At 44.0% G+C, this 21,618-nt stretch overlaps 1 protein-coding gene across 1 annotated transcript in view; it reads left to right on the plus strand.

Moving 5' to 3' along the window:
- Window positions 1-2,036: 2,036 nt before the first annotated feature.
- Window positions 2,037-21,618, plus strand: part of LOC105884289 (uncharacterized) — a 31,192-nt gene continuing 11,610 nt past the window's right edge. The window contains exons 1-3 of the mRNA XM_075993298.1: window positions 2,037-2,460; window positions 4,977-5,103; window positions 13,502-13,597. Of these exons, the coding sequence (XP_075849413.1) occupies window positions 2,299-2,460; window positions 4,977-5,103; window positions 13,502-13,597 (385 nt within the window). The 5' untranslated portion in view covers window positions 2,037-2,298. The remainder of the gene's footprint in view (window positions 2,461-4,976; window positions 5,104-13,501; window positions 13,598-21,618) is intronic.

Here is a 21,618-nt window from a genome sequence, read left to right on the forward strand (position 1 = left end):
TTCTGACTACATCTGCTTTCTTTGCAGATGCAGAGAAATAGGGAGTCTTTTCTCCATCTTATCTTGCAAAGTCCTTTTTTAGAAATTTAAAAGGCCTATAACTTTTAAGGACAATGTTTCAACACTTGTGAAAAGAAGAGAAAAAATAAAACAAGCAAAAAAGAACAATGTGAACACCCTTCATATACTGGTATGGAAATATCTCTAGTATCTAGTGTTAAATAAAACACATAAAGTACAGAATTGTGAATACATTGTGCTACCTTTGGATAAATAAAGGGAGAAATACTAATATATATTTGTCTTACAAATATACAAAAGCCACTCAATTTAGTTATCTGTGAGGCAGGGTATAGGTGGGGATAAAGTACTCACTGCTTAACTTGTCATATCATTTTGTTTTTGTGACATATTCATTTTCTGTTCTAGATAAATAAAAATTTTAAAAATTAATTGCATTGCTTTATTATTTATTTTGAGACAGAGTCTCACTCTGTTGCCTGGGCTAGAGTGCCGTGGTGTCAGCCTAGCTGACAGCAACCTCAAACTCTTGGGATCAAGCAATCCTTCTGCATCAGCCTCCTGAGTAGCTGGGACTACGGGCATGCGCCACCATGTTCAGCTATTTTTTTCTATATATTTTTAGTTGGCCAATTAATTTCTTTCTATTTTTTTTTTTTTTTTAGTAGAGACAGGGTCTCGCTCTTGTTCAGGCTGACCTTGAGTGATCCGCCTGCTTTGGCCTCCCAGAGTGCTAGGATTACAGGCATGAGCCACCGCGCCTAGCCGCATTGCTTTAAATAACGTCAATAATTTTTCAAGATTGTGAGCCAGGGTTCCATTGGATCTTTGGAGATATCTCCAGTGTGTCTACTATGTGCCAGACAGGACACAAAACTAGGGATATAGCAATGAACAAAACAATCACTGGCCCTTGCCCTCATGGAGCTAACATTCTAGAGGGGAAGACAGAAAATAAACAATAGTTGTAATAAACAAAGTATACAGGTGATCCCCAGGTTATGGACAAGATACTTTACAGAGAACATCTTTAGGTCACATTTGCATATAATTCAGATCCCAATGAACAGCACGTATATGGTAATAACAACAATACTACAATAGCTCATATGTGGTAATAATAATACAATATAATAATAATATCATGTTTCCCCAAAAATAAGACCTACCCATAAAATAAGCCCCAGCAGGATTTCTCTGCATTTGCGCAATAGAAGCCCCATCCGGAAAATCAGCCCTAGTGACGGGCGTGGCCACGCAGCGCATCTGCACAGCCCACGCCTGTCTCCGGGGAGCCGGAAAGGCAACGAGCAGCCCTTCTCATCCGCCCAGTGAGAGCTCTGTGGCTCCACGTGAGAGATCGGCGGATGATTCTAAAGGAAATAGAGTGGCAAGAAATTCATGATGGAATTCGGGGTTTGGAGAGTGATGATGATGCTCCAGAAGAAGACGACTTGACTATATTTGAATCAATGTAGGTTGTACCGTACTTAAAAAAATTAACACATCCCCTGAAAATAAGCCCTAGGGTGTCTTCTTGAGGCAAAACAAATATAAGACCCTGTCTAGTTTTCAGGGAAACACAGTAGTAATAATGCCCCTGTACTGTAATAATAAGTTACAGTTTCTTTCTTTTGATTCAAACAAACAGAACACAAAAACAAACTCACACAAAACGTTTAGATAGGAGATAGCTAGCCCGGACAGAACGAAATGTCCCCACCTCCCGAGCCCCGATTTCCCCAGGCGAAGAATGGACAGTCCCTGCCACTTGGTTCCCGCACCCCCAACCCCCAAGCTGTGCCCACCGCAAAGAGGCGGGTCTGAGACCACACTCTGTCCTCCAGCGCCATCCACACACAGGAAAAGGTGCACAGGGTCATCCACTCCTCCTGCCCTGGGTTATAGTGGAAAACTACATTACCCAGAAGGTTGTGCATCGCGCGAGCGGCGGGCGCTGAGCCAATGACGGCCCGGAACAGTGCCGTTTCCTGCGGCCCCCTCGGGCGTGGGCGGGACTTCCGTGTGGTTTGCCGCCGACGCCATTTTCCCTTCGCTTGGTGTGGGGGGATGGTGAGTTGCTGAGGAGCCGGGTCGGAGCCGCGTTCCAGGCTTGTCGTGACGACCGAGTAGGGAAGGAGAATACGGATTCCCGCCGCACCTTGTACGAGCCAGACCCCGTGTGGCGGGGTGTTCCCTGGCCGCCCGCCGGGCCGCGGGCTCTCCTCACCTGCCTTTCGGCCCCGCAGTTGCCAAGGGCGGCGCCCTGGGCCTCGTATGCGGCCCCGAGTGTGGCCGTCAACCGCGGCCGCCGGGCCAGGGCAGGGCACCGGCAGGGGGTCAGCCGAGCCGCCCCGGCGCTCGTCTCTCCTAGCTCTGCGCGGCTCACAGGGTCCGGGGATGGCAGCGGGGGTGCCGTCGCTGACGGGCCAGACGCAGGTGAGTGGACGGTGGTTTCACGATTGCCGCTCCCCTGCCGGGCGGAGCCGGTTCTAGAAGCGGGGGGCAGCCGAGGATTTATGTCTGGAGTTTTTCGGTTTGGCATGCGGAGCTGGTTTGCTGGTTTATTTATCCCCAACCCTAAAGGGGTTAGCATCTGGAAGAAGCTTGGTAAATTGTGGAAAGAATGAATGGTGGCCGGGCGCGATGGCTCACGCCTGTCACCCTAGCACTCTGGGAGGATCGCTCAAAGTCATGAGTTCGAAACCAGCCTGAGCAAGAGCGAGACCCCATTTCTACTAAAAAAGTAGAAAGAAATTAATTGGCCAACTAAAGATATATCGAAAAAATTAGCCGGGCATGGTGGTGCATGCCTGTAGTCCCAGCTACTCGGGAGGCTGAGGCAGGAGGATCGCTTGAGCCCAGGAGTTTGAGGTTGCTGTGAGCTAGGCTGACGCCACGGCACTCACTCTAGCCTGTGCAACAGAGTGAGACTCTGTCTCAATTTAAAAAAAAAAAAAAGAATGAATGGTGCTTCCTTCGGAAGCTCCCATCATAAAAGCAGCATGCAAGCATCCATCCTGGTCGACCAGACCTCATTCCAACGGGGCATTGGAGGGTTTTGAGAGCAGGGCATTCCAGGCCTCTGAGAGAAGTGCGTGGACAGAGGCAAAGTATATTGTCTGTTGAAGGAGTCCTAGGAGGGTCTGTGAGGTTGCCACGGTTCCCTCTGGCTAGTGAGACAGAGAGGGCACGGTCACGTGGTCTTTTCCTGTATGTTTCACCTTTTCTTCAGCTAGTACAGACCAGTCAAAGGCCCTTATTCTCGTCGCCACAGCCTGCGTTATTCTTGGCCAGTTGTATTCTCTGGTCCTAAAGTATCCTGGCCTCAGAGACAAGTGCAGTCAGGACTCAGCAAAGAGAAAAGAGACGAGTGGTTTATTGTGGAATTTCCTGAGGGCCTAAGAGGCCCAGGTAGGGTGCAGAGAGTGTGGGAAGCTGGTCTGGGCCCTGTCATTCCCCAAGTAGAAGCTACCCCTTCTGGTGCTTTTCTTGTGAGATCAGTGATGAGGGCTCAGTTTCTTTTGTCCCTGTGCACAGGTATGTTTTCAGCGGTAACTGAGATAGATTTAATAGCAAAAAATGAGAGGAAATGCTTTATAAGGTCATTACTTTAGGTTCACTCTGATGATAAAGTGTCAAGTTACACTATTAGACTCTGGTCCAGAGTTAGCCCCTATGCAGATCCTCTAGTGGTAAGACGTGTGACTCTGGGTGAGTTGGTAAAGCTTCTTTAACCTAAAGTCACTGTGACTCGAAGATGATGGTGTTGATCTCAGGGATTGTGGGAGGATTAATAAAAATCCCAGAACACACAAAGCATTGAATAATTTTCCTTCCTTTCTTTCTTTTTTTTCTTTCTTCCTTTTCTTTTTTTCCCTCCCTCCCTTCCTTCCTTCCTTCCTTCCTTCCTCCCTCCCTCCCTCCCTCCCTCCCTCCCTCACCTCCTTCCCCTCCTTCCTTCCTCCCTCCCTCCCTCCCTCCCTCCTTTTTCTTTTCTTTTCTTTTCTTTTCTTTTCTTTTCTTTTCTTTTCTTTTCTTTTCTTTTCTTTTCTTTTCTTTTTTCTTTTCTTTTCTTTTTTTGAGACACAGTTTCATTCTGTCACCCAGGCTAGAGTGCAGTGGCATCTTCATAACTCACTGCAACCTCAAACTCCTGGGCTCAAGCAATCCTTTTGCCTCAGCCTCCCGGGTAGCTGGGACTACAGACTTGCACCACAATGCCCGACTAATTTCTCTATTTTTTTATAGAGACGGGTCTCTGTTTTTCTCAGGCTGGTCTCAAACCCCTGACCTCAAGCGATCCTTTCACCTTGGTCTCCAGAGTGCTAGTATAACAGGCATGAGGCACTGTGCCCCGCCTTAGTGATTCTTTAAATCTTACCAATGTTATTGGTGAAATGGGGACTATTCTATTGATCCAGACATCAAGGCTTAGACAAATAAACTGTTTCAGAGGTGACACAGCTGGGTTTGGATTCAGACCACAAGAGTTTGACTTAAGAACTGGGGACTTTTAGTCACTTTAGCACAGGATATGAAGCCTTTGGCATGAGGCAGGCACCTAGCTGAACCAGTGAGGCTCATGCACTGCTGTTATTACCATCATTGCTATTTTGGGCCTGGTTAGTACTTGGATAGGAGACCATTATTGCTATTTTTATCATTATCATATCCTCATTCCCCTGATACCTTGGAAACCTTATTGTCTATGTCTCATAGTTCACTTGTGTCCCTACTGTCCTACGTCATTCTCTGATAATTCTCATATATGAGGCTTCTTTGCCTTACTCTGTATTGTTATTTTCAAAGCACCGTCCACCTCCCCCTGCAGCTCAGCACAGAGCTTGGCCCTTAGGAGGTGCTCAGCGATTCAGGCCTTGATCTCTCAATCTTTTCCCTTGATCACATTCAATAGCCCAAAGGTCAATGCTACTACCTATTTGACTTTACAGATGTCTGTGACCTTTGATGATGTAGCAGTGACTTTCACCAAAGAGGAATGGGGGCAGCTGGATCGAGCTCAGCGAACCCTGTACCAGGAGGTGATGCTGGAAAACTGTGGACTCCTGGTGTCTCTGGGTAAGGCCTTCCACCTCTGCCGTGCAGGGGACCTGCCTCCTCCTTTCTACCCTCCACCTCTAGACCTGGCTGGTTAAGAAGGCCTCGAACCTGCCTCGCCTCCTTCCCACAACTCACTTTTCTGGACTGACCGCTTCCTATCTGTTCTCCATGTGTCTCTTTGGGCAAGAAACAGTATTCCTTGGCTTGCAGCCAAAGGAGAAGAAAGTGTTAGAAGGCAGTGGGGTGTTTTGCAGAAGCCAAAGAATGGATTTCCAGCTGCACCTTAATAGCGCAGTGATGGGGGAACTGTTACTAGAATCCCCGCAGTTGTGTCCTGGCTTCTCTCCCTGGGTCTGCTCATGTCACTGTCTATTCAGTACAGCCTTTTCTGCCTTAGTGAGTTTGGGGCAAGAGTGGCCACCACAGGCCTTGTTTTCTGACCCCCAGCTTCCTTGTCTCTATTTCTCTGGTCTTTGTAGGGTATCCTGAGGCAGCAAATGCTGCCATCCCCTCCCAAGCCCATACTTTCCTCGATCTATTACCCAGTGCTCAGCAGAGATGGGCCTCTGTCTGAGGCTCTTTCTTGGAGTTTCAAAGAATCTGACTGAGGGAGCCTGGGTGGCTCAGGTATCCCCTCCACAGCTGAGTTAACAGGGTCAGGCGTGGTGGGATGTTCTCCAAGAAAGGGGTGAGTCAGGCAGACTGCCCCAGGAGGCGTTTGTTTTCTAAACAGCACAGTCTCAACCATGAGGCTTCTTTATTTCCATGTGCCGTCCTCATGATTTCCTCTTTCCTAAGTACAGGACGGAGAGCCTCTGCCGGTGTGAAGAGAGAGGGGTTTAGAGCAATGCTTCTCAGCAGTTGGCTCGTGCCCCCCAGAACACATTGGCAATGTCTGCATTCACTTTGTGTTGTCACACCCGGGGTGCGGGTGGTACTGGCATTGAGTGGGTAGAGTCCAGAGATAGATGTTGCTGAACATTCCACGGCGCACAAGACAGCCCTCTCAACAAATGTCAGGAGCGGCAAAGGTGAGAAACACCAGCATACACGATTCTCTGCTTGAAGATAATCACCAGAAACCATTCAGTTTGGAGAAGAGGAGGGTTTCAATCCAGAGCAATTCTTGAGACTCAGTTTAATGTAAGACATGACTATTGTTAGGGACTGGAATTGTGTTTTGTGCCAATGAGAAGAGATAAAACAAAGTTACAAAAGTTTGATTTGGGTAATTTATTATGAATTTTTTTTTTTTTTAAAATAAAGTTCTCTATCTAACCCTGCTGACTCCTTCACTGCCCTTCATGTCCTTTCACCCTGAGCTCAGCCTGCTCTAGCCTTGCTGGGCTTCTTGCTATTTCCCCAAGTGCCCACCAGCCTCAGCCCTTGTGCTTGCTGTTCCCTTTGCCTGGAGTATTCTCGGGATAACTCAGCATTTCACATGGCCAACCCTTCATACACAGTCACCGCCACCTCACCCAGCTCTTTCCTGACCGCCAAACCTCAGAGAGGCCCCTCTCCCATCAACCCTCCTTGCCTCACCCCATTTATGTTAAGCCAGTGGTTCTCAAGCAGGGATGATGATGCACCTCAGTGTACACTGGGCAACGCGCGGACATGTTTTTTGTTGTCATATCTGGGATGAGGATGCAACTGGCATCCAGTGACAGAGACGTGAGATGCTGCCAAGCATGCTTGTGGTGCCCAGGACAGATCCTCTCCCTCCTTTTCCCACCAAACAAAATTGTCTGGACCTAAACGTCAGTCATGCCGAGGCTGAGAAACCCTGTTTCGAGGGTGTGTGGACACTTCGCTGGCATTTACAGACACCCTGAGGAAGCCATTTTTTAACTTCTCTCTCCAGCCTCCTGAGGGTCGTTGAGGGAAGTCTGGGTTTAGTGCTGAGTCTTAACATCCCACGAACTGTTGCTAATTTTCCCTTTTCAACAGAGGGAGCAGCCTCGGCTCCCAGCCCTGAGCAGGCGGCATGAGCTGGGAGAGACTGACCTATGTCTTCATCTTACTGCTGCATTTTCATGGTGACCTGCCATCAAGACGAACAGCTTTGGGTTTTCTGTCTACCAAAGTGATGCGGGATTCCCTTTTCGAAAAAACCTAACAGAAATAAATAGTGGACCACTTTTAAGAAAAGCAATTAATCATGGTCATAGCTGAGGTCCCTGGAGCGCTGCCTGGATGTCAGGGCTGTTCTAGGCACTGTTCGTGTTCCACTTGTTTAACTGTCACAGTGTCATCATTTGTGTGGATTTGTGGGATTTTAATTTGTGGCAATGTCTGACAACACAGAAATGTTAGTGCTGATGAAGGAAGACATTATTACAGCTCTTGAGATAAAGGGGCATGCCACCTCACATGGGGCAGCACCAGTGTCGTCAGCACAAGGCAGGCGAAAGGACGGGCCACGGACTTTACTGGGGTTTCTGTGGAAAGGAAAGGTGGGGCAGAGTAAACAGTATAGGAGTAGCTAATTTGAATATTTCTGATGAACTCAGAGCCATTAGGCACAACTGTCCCTAGTTGCCTAGTTTTTGTCTCTGGGTTTATTTAGGGCAGCAGAAATATCGTGTTGGTATGTGAGAGTTAAAGGAGGTGGTTGGGAGTATGGCTTTGGACTGGTTGGTTTGCTTCTGAAATGGGTGCTTCTAGGAAGTTGATATTGTCTTTAGGGGTTAGATAGGCCTGAGGGGCAGAATCTCCAGGTCTACGAGGTCCCCAAAATATGAACATAAAATAATGGAAAGAACTTTAAAAACAGGATTAATACAATTGGTCCTCTGTTGTTTTGACATCGTATTAAAGATTATGGAGATGATAGTGGAGGTTTTCTAAAAGTATGGCATGTGTTGCCCTAAATAGTATAAAGTGTGGGAGGCATGAGAAGTTGCCAAAGTGTCGTTAGTGAAGGAGTCTCTGAGAGCACTGATGATTGTGATTTGGTTAGATTTTAGATTCATTTTTTCAAGGGCGCCTCACTTAAGGTGGGCTGATTTGTAAATATCACCATCAGTGAGATAAAGAGAAGTTTATAAATGAGCAATATGTTGCTCTCAAACCTCAAAAGAACTAAAAGATATTGGACTTATGTATGTATAATAAAGGTGTCAAATGAATCTCCTTGGAGGAGGGTGCTCTCAGTATGATATCTCTGTGTTTCTTGAGAAAGGTAGATGTAAGTTCTTGTCTTCAAAGATTGTGTGTGGTGGCAAAGCTGTTGAACTTCCTGACAGGTGGCCTGTGAAAAAATGTATTATCTCCTTTAGGAGGTGAAGGCAAACTGGCTGAGGGGCTGTTGAACTAGACACTGAACAGAAAATGTCAGTAAAATCTATAAGGGCCAAATACTTACCAATTGTTGATTGGATGGAGTTAGTAATTTTAATTATATTGGTGTGAGGACTGTGTTAGCTCTGGCTGCCATATAAAATACCATAGACAACATGGCCTAAACAATAGAAACGTATTTTCTCACAATTCTAGATGCTAGAAGTCCCAGATCAGTGGGCCAGCCAATCAGTGTGCCAGCCAATCAGTTTCTGCTGAGGGCTCTTACTGGCCACCTTCTTGCATTGTCCTCACATGGCCTTTCTTTCCTTTGTGGCTCTGCAGAAGAGGTCCTATCTTCCTCTTCTAAGCACACCAGTCCTATCAGATTAGGGCCCACCTTAGGGCCTTATTTAACATTCATTACCTTCTTGAAGTCCTTATCTTAAAGTACAGTCATTTTGGGGGCTTAGAGGCGCAACATAAATTTGAAGGAACATAACATGGTGGGACCATAATGGATGAGACCACAGCATTTTGGTGATAGTAACCCACTATGAGGTTCTCCTTCTTTTCCCCAGGTTTAAGAACAGGCAGAATTTGGTTGTGGAATAGAGAAGCAGTAGAGGTAATCACCCTTTTATTAATTAGGTTTTTTATAATTATTGTCAGATTGTCTATGCTCAATATGGGATATTTTAGAACAGTGGGTGATATGGCTGTGGGAAATTTAAGTAAGGCTACAGTTAACATGAGGCATACTTATTTTTTGTCTATTTTATGTTTAATTACTTTTTAAATTTAGAGAGATTCCCAGGTATAAATATAATTTGAACCCTAGCACTGATTAAATCTGACGTTTTGTCGGTGCATTTTAGGAAATTCTAAATTTAATTTAGAGCCTATATTATACAGGCACAAAAGCAAACTGGTACCATCTTTTCATTTTCATAATATAAACTTTTTAGTGCATATTTGTTATATATGTGCTATATATAATTACCATGTAATTTGCTGTAAATTTTTAGAATATAATTTTTGTGTTTCCAATTGGGTTAAATTATGGACATTGTTTTCATTTACTTATTGCACATGTATAATTCATTCACATTAAATTTTTTTGTATATAATTTAATCTTTTATTTTTCTCCCTTCTGTGTTTAGGATTTTTTGTTATTTTTAAAACTGAATAATCTAGGATTAATAATATGTTTGCTAACCCTGGCGTTTGTATACTACATAGATGTAAAGTTCTCTTTTCTGCTTTGAACTTGTAGCTGCCTAAAGCCACAGACCTTTTCCCTTTTACTCCCTTTTTTCTTGTTTCTTGTTTTAGGCTTTTAGCCTCCTAAGTAGCGGATTTTAGTTTCTGCCTCTGGGTAATTAAAGGATAATTAAAGGATATTCGGTAGGGGAAGGGGTTTGGTGCCTCCAGGCTGCAGCCTCTCCTTAGTACAGCCTCTGTCCCCAGTACAATCAGTCCCCTCCCCCACATACAAAAGGGCAAGCCAGTGACATCAATTTCTTATAACACATAGAAAATGGTTGAGCAGCCCACCAAGTGCCTTTGGTATTATTGGCTTGGTGTCCCCACACAGTGTCTTGAATAAAGCCTCTCCTCACTCCCTTCAGGGGGGAGCCTCAGCCTTGTATGTTAACCAGTTATCCTAACCACCCCGGAAACTAGGCGTATCCAACTTGGAAAAGCAGACTGCTGAGATCAGTCTGTCCCAGAAGGGTGCCAAATAGGAATTTACTGTCCTTGTAGACCTCGATTATAACACCATTAAACTACGGAGGGACCTGAGGAGCACTCCCTGAGGATTCTCACAACACCTCAGGTTGGAAACCCATGCCAGCAAACAGCCAGTGTGGGATAAAGTGGCAGCAACCAAAGCACAAGCCTGCCAACAGCAAGCAGTACCTTCTCAGAACTGTGTGTTACCATCATGCAGTGAGCTGACAGTTGTCTAGAGACGTGACTTTCCAGCCAACACTGAGTCCCACTGCTTGGGGCACCAGTTGTATTAATTTGTGCCCACAGGGTTTAAATTTATAGCAGTGACTTAGTGACAACACGGAAAAGTCAATAGCATAGAAAGAAGAATTTATGATGTACAGAGAACAGGGCATGGCACCATATTCAGGGCCTCGTGGAGAAGCATCAGGAAGCGGGAGGGAGGGATAAGCACAGGCCACAGGCATTATCCGGGGTTTCTTCTGGAAAGGCAGGGCAGGGCATGGTCAGTGGTTTAGGATTGGCTAGTTTGAATAATTCTAGTGAGCTTTGGGGTGTGGGGGCTGTCCCTAGTTGTCTGGCACCTGGCAGTGTGTTGATTTAGGGCAAATGCTGCGTTGGTATGTGAAAGGTTGATGAAGTAGTTGTGGGTATGGTTTTGGACTGGGTGGTTTGCACATGAAAGGCATGTGCTTGTTCCCAGGGGAGTTGTTTCTTATCCTGGGGCTCAGCTAGCCTTGAGATGGGCAGTTTCTCCCAAAGTCTGAAAAGCCTTCAAGATGTTAAAACATGAAATACAGAAAATTATTGAAAAACATGATTGATATACCTGTCCTCGGCAAAGTCAGGGAAATAAGACCATTGCGTAGTCTGTCGTGAACCTAAACTTAACTCTGTTTAGAAGATGCTTCTTCATTTATGAAGCTACCTGTGTGGGGTTTTTATGTTGTTTTGTTTTTGTGAAGTAAAATCCTCTTTTTGTGAAATGTTGATGAGAATAGATGGTATTTGATGTTTCTGTAAATGTCCTTAAGTAACCACATCACCGTGGGACTGCGCGTTTGTAAATTTTTAATGGTTGATGAAATGCCTTGGTTTGGAGACACTGAGCCTGCTTCCTGCCACTGAGCATGGATCTTCCAGGTCCCGTCCATGCCTCATACCACCTACCACTTGCTCTCTGCGATGCTCGCAGTTTCCTTCTTAGCATAGTGCTTGAGAGGCCAGGATCCGGAGCCAGACCCCCAGTGTCCAATCCCAGCTCTGCTGCTTAAATCTTGTGGCCTTGGGCAATTACTGAAGTATCTGTGCCTTAGTGTGTTCACTGGTCAAATGAGCAATTGTCCAATCTTCCCAGGGCTGTGTCCAGGGTAAATGTGTCGCTGTATGAAAAGGGCTCAGAAGAGTGCCTGGGAGACCAGGGTGTGTGCAGGGGGGAGCCCTTGGGATTCCTGCTGCCCCGATACTGTTGTCATCCTCATCACTATTACCATGGTGGTCAAGCGTGGATGGGGCACGATCTGGGCATTGTTGTGAAGCTTTGTGTTTAAGCAGCACAGAGAGCAGAGATGCCAACACCTGGCTTTCCTCATTGGCTCGGCCACTCACCAGTTCTGTGCTTTTCAGGAATCACTTTAAGCCTGGTTTTCTTCATCTATAAAATAGTATTGAGGCCGGGCGCTGTGGCTCACGCCTGTAATCCTAGCTCTTGGGAGGCCGAGGCGGGCGGATTGCTCAAGGTCAGGAGTTCAAAACCAGCCTGAGCAAGAGCGAGACCCCGTCTCTACTATAAATAGAAAGAAATCAATTGGCCAACTGATATATATATATAAAAAATTAGCCGGGCATGGTGGCGCATGCCTGTAGTCCCAGCTACTCGGGAGGCTGAGGCAGAAGGATCGCTCGAGCCCAGGAGTTTGAGGTTGCTGTGAGCTAGGCTGACGCCACGGCACTCACTCTAGCCTGGACAACAAAGCGAGACTCTGTCTCAAAAAAAAAAAAAAAAAAATAGTATTGATAGTGGCATAGACTTCCTGGGGATGCTTTGAGGAAATCCTCAAGTTGAATCCTCCATTTATTCCACGGTCTAGAGGAAGGGTGCTATAAAACATTGCTTAGGATGTGGAAAAGGATGGGATCAATGAAGACACATACCTTATTTTGAATGAAATGAGTTGATATTTGAAATATGTCAGTTTTTCTCTAAAGTATTCCATAAATATTGTTCAATTTTGAAATGACATAATGCATTATTTATATTGCTTGGCACAGTCTCTTGGGGGTGGTACTATCCTGTAAATGCTTGCTTTTTTTTTTTTTTTTTTGAGACAGAGTCTCGCTTTGTTGCCCAGGATAGAGTGAGTGCTGTGGCGTCAGCCTAGCTCACAGCAACCTCAAACTCCTGGGCTCAAGCGATCCTCCTGCCTCAGCTTCCCAAGTAGCTGGGACTACAGGCATGAGCCACCATGCCCGGCTAATTTTTTCTATGTATTTTTAGTTGGCCAATTAATTTCTTTCTACTTTTAGAGATGGGGTCTTGCTCTTGCTCAGGCTGGTTTCGAACTTCTGACCTTGAGTGGTCCATCCGCCTTGGCCTCCCTGAGTGCTAGGATTACAGGCGTGAGCCACCACGCCCAGCCAATACTAGGTTTTGACTTGCTATTGAGTAAAGCTTCCATGGCAGCATAGCGTGACATGCTCTTGGTTTCCAGGTTATGTAAGAGCTTTCAATTTGGGTGGATGGGAGCAGCTTCATTCCAAGGTCTGCTCCTCACCCTGAAGTACCAGACTAGATGGAGAGTCTTTTTTTTTTTATGTGTAATTTATTTTCAAGCATATATAGAGATTTTCTTTAAAATGTTAGGTCTTTATAGCTTTTAAAAATTTTTCTATCTTTATTATTTCAGGATGTACGGGGGTACAAATGTTTAGGTTACGTATATTGCCTCACCCGAGTCAGACCTTGAAGCATGTCTATCCCCCAGATGATGCACACCACACCCATTACGTGTGTATATATACCCATCCCCTCCTCCCCACTCCCATCTGCCAGACACCCAATGAGTATTATTACTGTATGTGAACTTAAGTGTTGATCAGTTATTACCAATTTGATGGTGAGTACAGGTGATACTTGTTTTTCCATTCCTGGGATACTTTACTTAGTAGAATGGGTTCAGGCTCTATCCAGGATAATACAAGAGGTGCTAGATCACCATTGTTTTTTGCGGCTGAGTAGAACTCCATGGTATACACATACCACATTTTATTAATCCACTCATGTATTGATGGGCACTTGGGTTGTTTCCACATCTTTGCAATTATGAATTGTGCTGCTGATGGAGGGTCTTTCTTTTTGTCAGAATCCACGTGTCCAATTTCTTTCTCCACAAACAGGGTGTCCTGTTCCCAGACCTGAGCTGATCTACCAGCTAGAGCACGGGCAGGAGCCATGGACAGTAAGGAAAGACCTCTTCCAAGGACTCTGTCCAGGTAGGAGCCAAGGTCTGGGCAGCTGGGAGGCTCTGCAGGCTTGAAACTAGGAAGACAACATTGGCCCTGGAATCTCAGGGAAGCTTCTTGTTGTGGCCTCTCCAGGAATTTGGGAGCCTTGGAGGAGCCTTTTTGACCTGTAGTCCCTTTTTCCTCCCATCCCCCTCACACATGTCTTCACCCCTGGGGACAAGTGAGGTTGATGAACTGGCATTTGTCTCAGGGCTCCAACTGTGTGGGCCTGAAACCCATCTTGTCCATCACCAGCTCTGCGGCTCTAGTGAAGGTGCATGCTCTCATGTCTTTGAATATAAGTTCCGACAAGTTAACACTAGCTGCTGTTGTGAACAAACTCCAAACTCTTGGTGGTTCAGCATAGGAAAACCATTTTCTCATTCATACCAAGGTCTGTGTGGGTCTATGGGGAGCTCTGTAGCACACAGTAATTCGTGGGCCCAGGTACCTTCTGTCATCAGCCTTTGCTTTAAGGTTGTGTTGACATCCTCCTGCTGGCAGAGCATTAAGAGGAAGGGAAGTCACAGCCACTTCCAGAAGCACCAGTTCACCTCACATTCTACCCATAGGAGGTAGGGATTTGGCTACAGTGGGTCCACTGATCTGGGAAATGTGGCTGAGCTGTGTGTCCAAGGAGAAGAGCAAATGGTTTGGCGCTCATCTACTCAGTCTGCTAGTCAGTCTGTTCCCTGAAAAATGATAGTAACAATAGTTTTTGTCATTGGGTTGTTTGAAGATGTAATCATGTTATCTCTTAATGCATATAGCAGCACAGTGTCTGAGCCATAGTAAGTGACTCATTATAATAAACTGTGAGTATTTCTCAAGTTTTATTAGTCATGATGAAAAATGATATATTTCCTTCTGAACTCTGGGGAAAACTCTCCCAATTTCATTCTCCAGCTGTATCCTGCCTACCCCCCTTTCCCTCCTTCTCCATCAGCCTGTTTTCTGAGTGTCAGTCAGACACTGAAGTAGTCCTTGCCCATGTCTTCCTGCATCTCCTGTGTTGTAGAACCTCTAGGTGACTTTTGTTTGGCCTTCTCTGTCCCACACCTGGGCTGCTGAGGGCACTTGGGCAGTCATGTGTGTTCACTGGTGTCCCTGCAGAGTCATGATCTCTCTTCCGTGTTGGTCCACTGGGCTGCTGAGCCAGCCCTTGAGTTGTCTTAGTGCTGTCCCTTTTCAGCCATTCAGAGTCTATTTCAAATCTTCTCCACTCTTGAATTCTACGCCTCCACTTAAGTATCTCAAAAGCACAAAGCTCAGCATGCCTAACCAGAAACCCATGATCTTGCTCACTCTTACCACCTCCCAAGTTTCAGTGAATGGTCCTGCCATCCAAGCAGATTAGAACACTGGATGCAACCTTAGACCACTCCACACCTCCTTCTCCGTCAGTGCATACATGTAGTCACCCAGACAGTTACTGTTTCCTGGGCACGGGTGTCTCAGCATATGACCACTACTGTGTCAGCACATTTTAATGTTGACACTTCAATTATTTTTTCAGTTTTTTTTTTTCTTTTTTCATGAAAGGGTGCTGGATTTTATTGAATGGTTTTTCTTCATCTATTGAGATAATCATATGGTTTTTGTTCTCACTTCTGTTCATGTAGTCCATCACATTTATTGATTTTGGATATTTTGCACCGTCCTTGCACCCTTGGGATAAAACCCACTTGCTCATGGTGAATTATCTTTTTGGTGTGATGTTGGATTTGGTTTGCTAGGATTTTTGCATCTATGTTCATGAGGGATATCAGGCTATAGTTTTCTTTTTTTGTTGTGTCCTTTCTTGGCTTTGGTATCAGGATGATACTGGCTTCATAGAATGAATTGGGGAGGATTACTTCCTTCTTGGTGTTGTGGAACAGTTTCGGTAGGATAGATGCCAGTTCTTGGTAGGTCTGGTAAAATTCAGCTGTGAATCCTCATCAGGGTCTCTTTGCTGTTGGGAGAGTATTACTGTTTCAGTCTCTCCGCTCATTATTAGTCTGTTGAAGACTTCTATTTCTTACTGATTCAAGCTTGGGAAGTTGGATGTTTCATTTCCTGTAGATTTTCTAGTTTGTTTGCCTAAGTATTTTCATGGTGGTCATGGATGATATCTTACGTATGTGTGATATCAATTGTAATGTCTCCTTTTTCAGTTCTGATTGAGCTTATTTATTTGAGTTCTTTCTCTTCTATTTCTGGTTAATCTAGCTAGTAGTCTGTCGGTTTTGTTTATCTTTTTAAATAACCAACTTTTGATTTCCTTGATTATTTATAATTTTTTTCAGTTGCCATTTTATATAGTTCTGCTCTTTCTTACCTTTGTTATTTCTTTTCTTTGGCTAGCTTTGGGTTTGCTTTGTTCTTCATTTTCTAGTTCCTTCCAGTGTAACATTCAGTTGTTAATTTGTGATTTTTCTGTCTTTTTGATGTAGGCATTTAAGGCTATGGATTTCCCTCTTAGCACTGCTTTTTGTTGTGTCAGAGAGATTTTTGGAAGCTGTGTCATTGACATTCAATTTGAAAAATCTTTTGATTTCCATCTTGATTTCATCATTGACCCAAGGATCGTTCAGCAGTAGGTTAATTGCCATGTATTTGTGTAGTTTTGAGAGTTCCTCTTTGAATTGATTTCCGGCTTTATTCACTGTGATCTGAGAAGATACATGGTATGATTTCAGTTTTTCTGAATTTGTTGACACTTGTTTTCTGGCCTGACATAATATATTTTAGAAAATGTCCCATGTGCTGATGAGAAGAATGTATAGTCTACAGTTTTGGAGGACAATGTTCTGTAAATATCTGTTTGTTCCATTTGTTCTAGAGTCCATTTAAGTCCCGTGTTTCTTTGTTGATTTCCTGCCTGATGATCTGTTATATCAGTGTATTGTTGAAGTCCCTGGCTATTATGATGTTGTTATTTGTTTCCTTGCTTGGATCTAGTACAATCTGTGGGAGCTCCTGTGGTAGCTGCATATGTGTTTAGGATTGTTATATCCTATTGAATTGCTTTATCATTCATTGTATATTATCATTATCACCCTTTATCATTTATTGTATATTAAATGTCTTTTTTTGTTGTTGTTGATTTATCTGATATGAGAATAGTTACTTCTGCTCACTATCGTTTTTCATTTGAATGGAATATTTTTCCCCACCCGTTTAGCTTGAGTCTGTGAGAATCTCAGGGAGTTGAATGGGTTTCTTGAAAACAGCATATATTTGGGTTACATTTTTTAATCCATTCAGCCAATATATATCTTTTAAGTGGAGCACTAAGACTGTTTACTTTCAATGCTGGTATTGACATGTAAGATACTGTCCTGTTCATCTTGTTGATTGTTACCTAGTTGCTCCATTTTCTTCCTTGTGTTACTATTTTATAAGAGTTGAGCGTTAACCTTCAGTTGTTTTTACACTAGTGAGTATCAATTGTTTCATTCTATATACAAAGCACTTTTAAGGATATCTTACAGTGCATGTCTAGTGGTGATAAACTCCTTTAGTGTTTACTTGTCTGAGAAAGACTTTATTTGTCCTTCGTTTATGAAAGGTAGTTTTACAAGGTACAAAATTCTTGTCTGGCACTTACTCTGTTTAAGAAGACTAAAAATGGGACCCCAGTCTCTTCTGGCTTCTAGGGTTTCTGAAGTTTGCCATTAGTCTGGTGGATTTTCCTTTATAAGTTACTTTCTTTCTTTCTTTCTTTTTTTTTTTTTTTTTAAGACAGAGTCTCTCTCTGTTACCCAGGCTGGAGTGAGTGCTGTGGCGTCAGCCTAGCTCACAGCAACCTCACACTCCTGGGCTCAAGCTATCTATCCTACTGCCTCAGCCTCCCAAGTAGCTGGGACTACAGGCATGCGCCACCATGCCAGGCTAATTTTTTCTATATATGTTAATTGGCCAATTAATTTCTCTCTATTTATGGTAGAGATGGGATCTCACTCTTGCTCAGGCTGGTTTCAAACTCCTGACCTCAAATAGTCCGCCTGCTTCAGCCTCCCAGAGTGCTAGGATTACAGGCGTGAGCCACCGTGCCCAGTTTTTTTTGTTTTGCTTTGTTTTGTTTTTTGATACAGAGTCTCACTCTGTTGCCCAGGCTAGAGTGCCGTGGCGTCATCCTAGCTCACAGCAACCTCCAACTCCTGGGCTCAAGCAAACCTGCTTCAGCCTCCTGAGTAGCTGGGACTACAGCCATGCACCACCATGCCCGGCTAATTTTTTCTGTATATTTTAGTTGGCTGATTAATTTGTTTCTATTTTTAGTAGAGGTGGGGTCTCTTTTCAGGCTGTTCTGGAACTCCTGACCGTGAGCAATCCGCCTGCCTCAGCCTCCCAGAGTGCTAGGATTACAGGCGTGAGCCATTGCGCCCAGCCTAAGTTACTTTCATTTTCCTTTGTATGTCTCATTCCTTTCTCTCACAGCTTGTAGGGTATTCTCCACTTTGACTTTTGTTGGGCTGATGACTGTGTACCCTGGTAATAATGTCTTATTTTCCATGACTCTTGCAAGTATTGGATGACCTTGTATCTGGATATCTAAATCTCTAGTGTTAACAGGGACATTTTCCTGAATTATTTCCCCAAATAGGATTTCCATGCTTTTCAGGTTTTCTTCTTCTCACTTGCGGATACCTGTAATTCTTATGTTCATTCACTTTACATAGTCCCATATTTCTCAGATTGTTCATTATTCTTTATTCTTTCTCCTATATTTTTGACTAAACAGGGTTAATACCAAAGCCTTGTCTTCAAGCTCTGAAATTCTTTCTTCTGTTTGGTCTGGTCTGTTAAGTTTCTACTGTATTTGAGATTCCCTAAATGACTCTTTCATTCTGAAATTTGTTATGTTTTTTCTTACATTATGTGTCTCTTTAGTGAATTTTTTATTCATGTCCTGAATTTTATTTTTGGTTCATTTGCATGGGTTTTCAACTTTCTCATCATTCCCATTCATCATACTTGCCATGCATATTCTCAATTCCATATTTGATATTTCCACAATTTCCTTTTGTTGGAATTCATTGCTGGCAACTATTGTAATCTTTTGGGGGTGTCAAAACAGCCTGTTTTATGTTTTTCCTTTCCGTGTTGCTAGAGTTCTGGTGCTATCTTCTCACCTGAAACCTCTTCTGTAAGCTCAACACAGAAACACAGGTAGCTTTATAGTACACTTGTTCTCTGCTGGGAATTCTGTTGCTTAGTGAAGACAGTGAGAGATCCCTGGATGATGTGCTTGAGTCCTACTCCAGAAGATTGATCAGGCCAGAGAGGTGCAGATGCACTATGAGCCTTTAGCACTGCTGCTCTCCTGCATCTCCCCATTGCTCTGTGGTTGTCATGGGTGATTGGCACACACATTGTGGCATTCATCCCACCCGTGTCTAGCAGTGGTGGTACACACCCAAGAAGCAGCAGGGGGGTGTCTGGGGTCATGGGCGCTCTCTCTGTCCATGTCCTATGGCAGCTGTGGCTGGGTGTGGCTGTCCCCATGGCAGCAGCAGATGCCAGGTCTGTGGGCACCCACTTTTCCCAGTTCCTCCAGTGGCAGTGGGGATGCACAAGAGCTCCCAGTTTCCCTGTTCTCTCCCGAGTCCAGTAGGGATGATGGGGAGTCAGCATCAATGGATATAACCCCTCAGATAGACACAGCACTCTGTGACCGGGACCTCAAAATGGCACCAGCTGTAGTGCCCAGGGTTTGTAAGCCAGCAGGAACCTGCTGTGCCTTTTCTCTAGAGCAGTGCTGCTGTGCACGGTCTCATTCAGCCTTCCATTGCAGCCCACCAGCCTTCTGCTATGCAGGGGCCCTCCTGCAGCTCCGATTGCAGTGTCCATGGGGGGGAGTGTGGAACCCCCAGGGTTCTCTCTTCTTTCTCCACATGTAGGCACCTTCCCTGCATGCCTCTGATCCTGCCAAGCAGGTCACCTCACTTTTCCTCTCCTTAATTTTGGGAGTGTCCTGTTGCTAACTGTTGATTCCCAGTGTTCTGTCTTAGACATTTGATCAGAAGGTGACTATGTGCTCTCCAATTTAGATCCTGTGAGAGCAGTATGTGCAGGTTGTTTCTAGTCTGCCACCTTGCCTTGGTTCCTATTTTTCTCTCATGTTCTCTTGATTTGCATTTCTATTGTTGCTAAAATATTTTAGCAACTTATGATTTTATGCCAATTTGTGTTTTCTTATTTTTTTCTTGTATTTCTTGTTTCATGATAAATGCCTATTTTTCTATTAACTTGTTTGCCTTTCTCTTTTTCCTTGGTAGGGATTCTGTGTACGTGCCTGAGATTTTTGTCAGTTATGTATGCTTCAGATATATTCTAGTTTTTAATTTTGTCCTTTATTCTTTAAGGTATCTTTTGTTTGATAAAGGTTATTTTAGTGTGGTCTAATTTATTACTTTTCTGGGTTTTTCTCTTTTTTTATTACAGGAAAGGAAAGAGCCTAATTCATGACTTTTCTTAGACAGTTAATGATTTTTTTGTCTTACATAAAAAAATGTTGCTTTACCCGAATATTGAAAAGATATTTCTTGCTTATTAATTTTTTTGGTTTTTTGAGACATATTGCCTGGGTTAGGGTGCAGTGCCATCATTATAACTCACTGCAATCTCAAATGCCTGTGTTCAAGTAATCCTTCTGGCTCAGCCCAAGCCTGGCTGATTTTTTTAGATTTTGTAGAGATGGGGGCTTGCTATGTTGCTAAGGCTGGTCTCAAGCGATCCTTGTACAGTGCTAAGATTACAGCTGTGAACACCACACATGGCTGTAAAGATACTCTTATTTCTCTTATTCTAAAAGTTTTAAAACTTGTCATTTAGCATTTGAGTTTTTATCAGTGAGGTTGATTTAGAGCAGGGGTCCTCAAACTATGGCCCACGGGCCACATGTGGCCCACCTAGGACATTTATCTGGCTCGCCGGGTGTTTTTGCCACTGCTGCCTTTCCTGCTTAGCAGCCAACTCATCCTGGGCCCACAGTGTGCATGTGTAAGAATGTATGCTGCACTCTCCGACGGCCCTCCGACAGTCTGAGGGACAGTGAACTGGCCTTGTGTTTAAAAAGTTTGAGGACCCCTGACTTAGAGTATATAGTGAAATAGTAATGCAATTGTTTTTATTACCCATGGGAGTAGCTAGTTTTTCCAGCTTCATTTGCTTAATTCAACAAACTGTTAGTTCCATGATAAAATATAGTTTTCTATTTTACAGGGGATTATATTGAATTTATAATATGGATTTGGCAAGAATTGTCAGGTTGTTACCAAAACTTTGGCACTTTTACCCAAGGCTGCTTCGGAAGAATGAAGACAAGTGTTTTGAGGAGAAGGATTAAGGGAGGGTTATTAATTTGCTGGCAAATGAGGAGAATGGGAGACTCCCATCATAAAGTACCATTGTCCTGTCTATTAGCAGAAATACAGAGCTTTTATAGGGAGGGTTTTCAGCATCAAGTTATTGTTTAACTATAGTTGATGATTCTAATCTATCCCATCTCCAGTGAAAATAGTCTTGTGACTTCTGCCTGCATAGTTCTGTTAGAGCCATCTCCTGTGGTACAAAGAACAAAAGATACTCCCCTGCCCCTCCCAACCACTGGCCTTTGGCAAGAATGCAGGTTTTAATTCTCTAGAAGAGTGGGGGAGGTTTTAAAGAGACAACTTTTAAAATATTTTACCTTTTTCCAGGCCATTCCCTCTGGTTACAGGTTCATATTATTAAATTCTGTGTTGACATAGATCTTTATTATCTTTAATTAGTGTGTTACAGTTTTCTCTCTCTCAGTCGTGTGCATTTTGCTGATATTTTCACCAAGCTTGTTTTCAGGCATACCAGACTCAGTATGTCCCACTAGGGCTTGCTTACCTCCTGCCTTATGAGCCCTGTCCTGATTGGCAGTGGTCATATGACCTTCACTTTCACTCAGCTCAGCTTTCCCTCTATCCCCACCTGTCCCTGGATTGTCAACACCATACTGCAGTTTCTTTGTATATTCTGTCTTCCAGGGC

Source organism: Microcebus murinus, chromosome 16 (genome assembly GCF_040939455.1).
Source record: "Microcebus murinus isolate Inina chromosome 16, M.murinus_Inina_mat1.0, whole genome shotgun sequence".
NCBI lineage: Eukaryota > Metazoa > Chordata > Mammalia > Primates > Cheirogaleidae > Microcebus > Microcebus murinus.